Genomic DNA, 8,069 nt, shown 5'->3' with positions numbered 1-8,069 from the left:
CAACCATATTTATTGTGTTTGTTTAGAGTTTAGTGTCTGGTTGCAGTTTTATTGGTTGATATCTTCAACTAATTAAGCTGCAGGCTCTCATTCCAGGATAGTTCCTGTGGTTTGTGCATGCCTTTCTCTGACTAAGAGAGCAACTATGACAGACAAATAGGAGACTTCTTTCTTGTATTCAAAAATAGATTTTGTGTGCACGATTTACTCATTTTTAAATGTACACAGACAAATAATCCAGTGGCGTGAACAATTTATGTTTTCTGTGCGCATAATGGTTTTATTCCATTTTGTTTTAGTTTCAGATTCTTTAGGGCAAAAACCTGCTGTAATTAATGCAGTGCAGCTGATGTACAAAAATCATTTTGACACATTTGATACTTTGAAGTGTTATTGGAGGAGGAGCTTCTTCCAGAACCACTTTCCCACCCAGATTAAGGATATGGATATGAGAATGATTCATTCTCTTTCAACTGTGTATGATGGAGGGGAGAGAGCGGAGTACAGGGTGGATGTCTGGGCGTCATTCCAAGATGCATCAGTGTCGCTCATGTCCGAGCCTGTCTCAGAGCAGGAAGATTGTCCATTCCCGATTTTGCTCTTGGCTTCTAAGATATTAGTCACTTTCGTCTTGAAGCACTTATTTCAGTGCCACTAAATGAAAAATGCACCTGCAGTCACTTGTCCCGGAAAAATAAAATGCTCAAATCTGGTTTTTAAAATGAGGTTTTATTTACACCTACACGTTATTCACTGTTCCAAAAATGTAATCGGAGAAAAAAAAACCTCAATATATGTTATTATGCAATACACTAGAAAGTGTCCCGTTGAGGTGAAAGGTGTAACTTGGGTGTGGCGAAAATGCCAGGTCTTGGTTTAGGTGCTTAGTCTGGATAGCAGGTCATCTATTTCCTAAGGCCTCTCTTTGTTCTCTTGGATCTGTGAAAACCAAAAAAAAAAAAAAAAAGAAAAACAGCTCATGAGGTTAAGGATTCAGGCTGAGCTTGTTTGTCTGCATGGGGCATTGAAGAAGAAAAAGAAAAGTCTTCTTTCCCACCCAATCATACTTCACAAGCTACTTCAATGCTGTGCAAAACCCCTCAAACGTTTTCATATTTTTCCAAACTTCGTCCGCAAACTTCAATGTGGCTTATTGGTATTTTACGCAATAAACAGATAAGACAATCTTTCTTGCGTGTCCTCTATACCTAGACTGTTGCAAGCTCCTAACAGGATTTGTTACAAATCTCCATCTTTATACCTTTTCATAAATACCAGCTTTCTGTGCACGACTAGTAAGATTTTATGAGTTGTGTGTCTGTAAGGTGTTCAAAGCTAGGGATACTGTTTTGCCACATAACACTTCTCCTAAACGTTGTGAAGGAGATGCGGAGATGTGTGTTTACGCCGCAGTAATGCTGTTATTAAAAAAAGACTCTCCTGCAGCAAGAGTAAGAGCTGACGTTCATTTCGACTGGCTGGTGGAGGCTTGACATGAGAGCAGCGTGTTTACTGGTTAAAAGGAGAAATAGATTCTCACGTTTTCTGATGGTCGCTCACACGGTTTCTCAGCACATTTATCTGGAACAAAGAAAAAAAAAAGGCGCAAATGTTACTGTGGCAGTGTGTTTTGTTTTTTACTTGATGTAGAAATGTTGCAAACTGGCGCACACAGGCACCTCATATTTCTGCCTGGTGAATTGGTACTGCAGGTCAAACTTCTCTGCCTCCAGCTCATACATCCACTCCCATAACTCCTTGGCCTTCTCCCTGGGAAGGGAGGTTTTATACTTTAGTACTCTTACATTCTTATAGAAATGAGAAGAGACGTTCAGTGATGCGGCAAAATATCTCTCCACCTACTTGAGCTTTTCCTGCCCCAAGTTGTCGATATCCAAAGATTTACGTCTTTCACTCAAAATCTTCTTTTTCTTCTCTCTCTCCGTCTGCCTTTTACCGCTTCGCTTCTCGTTCTGGGAAAATGAAACACTTTGAGGATCTGTTGATATTTTTTTTTTTTTTTTTAAATCCTTATTTTGTTACCAGCTTCTGCATGTAGCCTCCAAAGTGGAGGCTGGTCAAGGTTTTTTTCTTCTTTGCGTCATCTTCTGCTCGTTTCTTTGCCTCTTCCTCTTCTTTACGAGCCCTCTCTTCCTGGAAGACAACAACATGCAACCAACGAGTAAAAGAGTCAGCAATAAAAATTTGTATATGTTACAAGCAACAGCAACGCATCTCAACCTCAAGTCGCTTTTGACGCTCTTTGTCTCGCTCACTGCGTATCCTATGCTGCTCCGCGCGCTCAGAGCGGCGCTTCTCCTGAAACAGTTTATAGCACTTTGCCATTATTGATGCATGGTTTAATTGGTTGGTCTTCTACCAAAGTGTAATTAAGGCACGCACAATTCGTTCTTTGAGACTAATGAGCTCCTCTTCTTCCTTCTTTCTGCTTTCAAAGTGAACCTCAATCAAAGTCTGGAGCTCCATCAGGTCTTTCTCCATCCTCTTACGGTGGATGTCCTGCAGAAGCACACATTCCGAATGATTAAAGGTGCATCAAAAAGGAAATTCACAGTAAAGTAAAAAATAAAAGCAGCGCTTTCAGTCGATGATCTGAAACCAGAGATGTACTTACGTCAAAATCCACCCTCTCCCCATCTGGGATCTTAGGAGGGATGAGGTTGGGCATAAGAAACGGCCTAAAAAGTAAAAAAAAAATTTAGAAAAATGGTGTAAACACTAGTCACCTTCAGTTTGTCTGCATTGTTATGTTTCCCGTCTTCATCTTCACAATACTGTATTGGTTTTCCATGTGGTTCAGGTCAGGTCAGGTTGCTGGCCAATGCATTACATTGACGCCATAGTTATAAAGGAATGTATTGATGCACCTCAGCAGTGTGGGCAGGTACCAAGTCCTGCTTGAAAGTGTAATTAGCACCTCAGTAGAGCTTGAAGTGATTTATAATTTCTTGGAAGGACATCTCTGCTAAATTTGAACTTAAGATTGCGAATATCTCTTCTTGTGATTTATTTATTTTTTTCTGCCAAACTCTTCAGTTTAATTGAGCTGCATTTCTCTCACTGACAACTAAGAAAACATCTCTGGTACAGAGATAGCAAAGTCTACATTGAGCACGAACATGTGTGCTCATCTATTAGCGTTACTTACTTGAATTTTGGTTTGGCCTCCTCCTCTGTGGAGTTGGAAAACAAACAAAGAGAAGAGATTACAGAGATGAGCTAAACCAGACCACACACACACACGCATGCACCCAAACAGACAAAACCTGACACACTCATTTGCCAAGAGCATACCAAAACATGCCAGGAAGTCCAACCAAGTCTCAACAAAGACGTTGTTTTGTAACCTTAATTAAGCAGGAAATTAACTCTGGCGTGACTAAAATAAAGCTTCAGTGCATTAAAAAGAGCAACAAACAGAAAAGGTGCAACGTGTGAACCATTGGTAATACCTTCTTCCTCTTCCTCCCCTTCACCTGAAACCAAATTGAAACAGGTAACTGAGATATTGTGGTTACAAAAGTCAAGTGGGCAAGAAATGTTTTGGAATAATTGTGGCTCAAAGTTAAGAACCAGAAAAGACACAGGACAAACTAGTATTTATAAACTCAAGTACTGAGTTATTTTCTGTGCTGCCAAAAGGAAAGGTTTCCATCATCAGTCACATTCTTTAATTAAGCTCTGGGTGTTTCTTTAGAGCGACGGGCCTTGATAAGTGCTGGTATCTTGTCAGACAAAGGACTGCGACCTCTAATAAGACGACCTGTCAAATCAAAATGCCACAACTCAAATGTTGTTTACGTATCTCAAAGGAATGAAGGAAGTTTTCAAATAGTCTTTTTGTTATAGTTTTTTAACACTGCAGGCCTAGTAGTTTTAAAGAATTACTCGCAAGCATTTATTAACTTATCGTCTATTAGACTGTTATTCATAACACAGTAGACATTGAAAAGTTTTTGACTCTTAATTCTTGATGATCAGGTGGTTTTTCTGACTTGGTCATTTTGATTAAAATGACTAACTTTGTTATTGCCTATGGCACTTTTAATAATTACCCATAGCCAAACTAAGCATATTATCGCATGACGCATGCAGAAGCCCCGTAGGAAGCTGTCTTAACATTCAGGTGCAGATCAGGCATAAAGATGAGACACATTTTCCGTATCATGCCTCTCCTTTCACAGTAAGACAGACATGAGAGATAGAGATAGACGTTTGCCAAACATGTTAGTATGACTAATGTACTGGAGCCTCAGGGCTGGGAGGGAAGGGACGCCTGTAGATGACTCTTCCGTGGCCGTGTCTGGTTTGGCTAAGTAAACAAGTGTGTGTGACTCCTCAAGAAACCTGCAGAATGTTACGCTCTGAGAAAAGGACGTGTGGCCTTCCTGCCCCTTGTGGCGATTGGTCGTGAATACTCATCATCACTTAGATGTCTATTAAGTGAAATACAACAGATACAACAGAAAAAGGATCTGCTGCTTGGTCCTCACAAGCAGAAACAATCCTTAACAATACCAATAAAAGAGGCCCTCACCTTGTTCTTCATCGCCCTCCTCTGCCGGTTTATCTTCCTCTTGCATCGCGTCTGTTGGCACACGGAGAGAGTTGCAATGTTATGCCAGTGAAAAACTTTTTTTTACAGCAGTAGGGTGTGCTACTGAGCCGTTGCCTCGTTTGAACTATCGTTTTGCAGCTTTTCAGATGTCCTTCGTGAACAAGACAGGATGAAACGACATCAGAAGAGATAAAAAAAAAAACTGTTCACTTTTAGAAGAAGATTATTTAAATTTAAATACCATTTCTAAATCTGTTATAGGCTTGCAAAATATGTTTCCCATTTGTTGCTTGTATTTTGGACGTGTGTACAGTCGAAGCCGGTTATTTACATAACTTTTTTTCATCACTAATGAATAATTATTTTATAAGGTAGGATTCGAATTTTTTTTTTCTACAATTTTTTAAAATGCCACAACAGTAAGAAGTTTCATTACTTTCTTCAAATTCTGAATTTTACAAATATCAGGGTTAGAACTGTGCATTGTCACAAGTCTGGTTCATTTTTGGGGTACAATTTCCAGGGCATGTTTATCTTTTCAAACTATTATGCCCAAACATGAACACCATGGAAATTCCAGCCGTGCTACTCTTCAGGAAAGAGACAGGTCCAGTGGTTTGGTGTGAACTGTGGCACTAAAGGAGAACATCTTGTAAAAGGTGCTGGTGTGAAAGTGGAGTTATCCACTGACATGAGCTGAAAAACTTACATTATATTATTCCTGTGGTCTCATGAAACTGCAAGTTAAGTGATTGGCCGTACTGACCATTATTGCATTTGGCATTTGGAGAAAAAAACAAAAAGACTGTGACGCTTGTGAGCTGGAAAACTCTTCTTGAATATGAAGTGTGGGAATCAGCATTAGTTGAAAAGTGACTTAAGGATAATAATTGTTTAGAGCCCTGATCTCTGTGTGTAACAAAATATGTACACACAGAGGTGAAATAAGGCAATTCTAAGGCAATTCTACCAAATACTAAGAGAAATCTATGTAACAGATCTTAAAGAAAAAAAATAAATCTTCTCTTTTTTTTTTTGACATTTAGCAACAAGAAATAATTCTGTTAATCCTAATTGACCAGAAACAGGAGCTCTTTGCTCAGGTTTAATTTCAGACAGAGAGAGGAAAAAAAAGGTTCTACTTATACATCGCATACAAAATATCTGGTCTCAGCCGTGATCTCCTTTAAACCTTGAGCAGATCAGAGCTTAATAATATTTATGGGATCTCAGCAGTATAATATACCATTTTTGTTTACTTATAAATGCAACTTTTCCTTTTCTCATTAGGTTAATTGAATAGTGAGATATTAGAAAGTAGGATAATCTTAGATAATTTATGTTTCTCTTTAATCTTAGCCATGCATTTTATTTACTTTTTAGTAAATTCTTTCCTGTAAACTGATTCTACTTGACCTTGACCAACCATTTCAACATTTGCTTTCAGTCAAGAAAGGTTGTCTAGATGTTGTGCTCACAGTAGTACCTTCCTCAGCCTCCTGCCGTTCTATTTCTTGCTCCCCTGCAGTGGAAAGCACAAGGCTGATTATAACTGTGTGAACATCCGGAGCCTTCCCTCACGATTACTTCAGGAAAAAAAACAGTTACACAGATGATGATGCTTCATGTGGTGAAAGGCGATGACAGGTATGGCACAGAAGATTAAACTGATGGGTACAGATAGTCCATTAGCCTGTCTTTAGGGCGCCACACCCAGCCTGCAGGCAATAAATGAAGATTTGGTGCCCAACTGACTCATACTGCTGAGCCATGGGGACGCAGAACTTTTCTGTCTAGGTTCACTGAATCACTCAGTGGTGACCTTAAGTCATACCCTATTGCTCCCCACACCTAATGCCAAGAATCATTTTGACATGTGTGGTCCCGTGCTGCTGCCATGCTTGTGCAGGCACCTCAGGTTCCCAACACCTCGCCGAGCAGCTACACGATTTATCCCACACTGCGGCCCAGGCAGAATCTGTCAAGAGTTGGTTTTTGGTGCCTGCATGAAGGAGCTTTTATCTCCGTGTCACTGTTTGGAACGAATTCTTTGGCCGCTGCATGATAACACTATCACTTTGTCATTTAAGCCCTTTGGTGCCGTTTGTTAGTATGTTGGCTCCTGCAAATCTTGTATACTTATCAGCGGGCAGTGGAAATAATTCTATTAGCACCAGACTTTTCACATGTTGCCACTGATATTTTGATTATTTAGCTTTTATTTTGAATTACTTAATATCTCTTTTCTTCTTCTTATTATTATTATTTATTTTTAGTTTAGAAACTTGATTTTGCCTTCTGGTCATTTCACTGTCATCATTATTAAACCCGCTGCAAAATGCTACGAGTGACAAAGTAGCCAAAGTAAGTTTCATTGATCAGTGTCGCTATAAAACAAATAGATGATCAGTGTGACTCATTGGTAGCCTAACATAAATAACTTAGTGTTGTTTTAAACCTTTGTAATAGATGTAATGTAAAACAGAAACAATATTTCTCAGGAATAACAATGTTTTAATTCCACCTGTTGCCATGTAATTGTTTCGCGCCCTATCAAAACATACACAATGTATTCAGCAAGAAACGTTAAACATCAACACTCAGTGTCATGACTCATTAACTGCAAATACCTTCAACTGCCTCTTCTTCTTCTTCTTCTTCTTCCTCTTCTTCTTCAAATTAATGAAGTTGAGGAAATTCGACAGGCAGTGAAGCAGAAAGATAAACACAGAGCAATGCAATTATATATAGTGCAACTACTCTACTTGGAATAGTGCCTGATGCAGTAGGTTAAATGTGAAAGGCTGATAAAATAGGCATGTAGGATTAGTTTAAGAAAACATTGCTCTGCACAATGTGGGGGTTCTGTTTAGACAGCAGTACCGATCTTTCTGGAACGTCATTGTGCCTCGTGATTCATGAGTTCTTACCTTCCACCTCCCTGCGGAAAAACAAACAAAGTTTACTTTTTTCTAGGACGCGTGACAATGCATCATCACTTCAGAAACTTTTAGCTGTAATGGCAACAAATGCTAAGAAAAAAACCCCTCTGTGTTTGTGAAGCTAAGTCGTGTGGGTGCAGCCAGGGAGACGTGTTCAGGTTGGTAAAGAAGCAATTCCAGACACAACAGAGAACAGGCTTCAACCTACTCGTACTCCTCAACCACTTCCTCGTTGTCCGACATGGTCGGGCACGTTCACCTGAACCTGAACATCAAAATGCAGATTCGGTTAATTCACCCAAAGGTCACGAGGCCAGAAAAAAACAAACCAAAAAAAAACAAAAAACAACCTTTTTACTCTGCTTTACGGCAGTCTTACCTGAAAAGGCAATAAGATGAACAAGAAAGAAAGAAAGCTCAAGGTGCAGCTCCTAACCTTTACTGACTGGTGAGTGTCACTGAGGGTGAAACTGGGGATTATAATGAGGGGAAGAAGTTTTAGGACGCCCCTGTTGTGTTATTAATAACTTTGTAGATAGCACATACTC

General features: G+C 39.5%; 1 protein-coding gene across 1 annotated transcript; it reads right to left on the bottom strand.

Annotated features, from left to right (window-relative positions):
* Positions 1–708: 708 nt before the first annotated feature.
* On the bottom strand, positions 709–8,003 carry LOC102231446 (troponin T, cardiac muscle isoforms). The gene is made up of 16 exons (XM_023332984.1): positions 7,901–8,003; positions 7,730–7,786; positions 7,510–7,520; positions 7,210–7,251; positions 6,066–6,101; positions 4,559–4,609; positions 3,474–3,497; positions 3,170–3,194; positions 2,636–2,699; positions 2,404–2,520; positions 2,242–2,319; positions 2,044–2,154; positions 1,864–1,973; positions 1,680–1,770; positions 1,541–1,581; positions 709–939 (listed from the first exon to the last, which is right to left on the bottom strand). The coding sequence occupies exons 2-16, from the start codon at positions 7,762–7,764 to the stop codon at positions 906–908; spliced, it is 870 nt and encodes a 289-aa protein (XP_023188752.1). The 5' UTR covers positions 7,765–7,786; positions 7,901–8,003; the 3' UTR covers positions 709–905.
* Between the last annotated feature and the right edge of the window lie 66 nt (positions 8,004–8,069).

This window comes from Xiphophorus maculatus, chromosome 1 (assembly GCF_002775205.1).
Source record: "Xiphophorus maculatus strain JP 163 A chromosome 1, X_maculatus-5.0-male, whole genome shotgun sequence".
Taxonomy (NCBI): domain Eukaryota; kingdom Metazoa; phylum Chordata; class Actinopteri; order Cyprinodontiformes; family Poeciliidae; genus Xiphophorus; species Xiphophorus maculatus.
The sequence above is the reverse complement of the archived record's forward strand: the minus strand, read 5'-3'. Positions and strand labels throughout refer to the sequence as shown.

Excerpts from the sequence above, each read along its gene's own strand:
- LOC102231446 (XM_023332984.1), bottom strand. The coding sequence starts at position 7,764 with ATGTCGGACAACGAGGAAGTGGTTGAGGAGTACGA. Across the intron at positions 6,102-7,209 it reads AGAAGAAGAGGCAGTTGAAG|GGGAGCAAGAAATAGAACGG; the intron begins GTATTTGCAGTT and ends TTTCCACTGCAG. Across the intron at positions 3,498-4,558 it reads GGAGGGCGATGAAGAACAAG|GTGAAGGGGAGGAAGAGGAA; the intron begins GTGAGGGCCTCT and ends ATTTGGTTTCAG.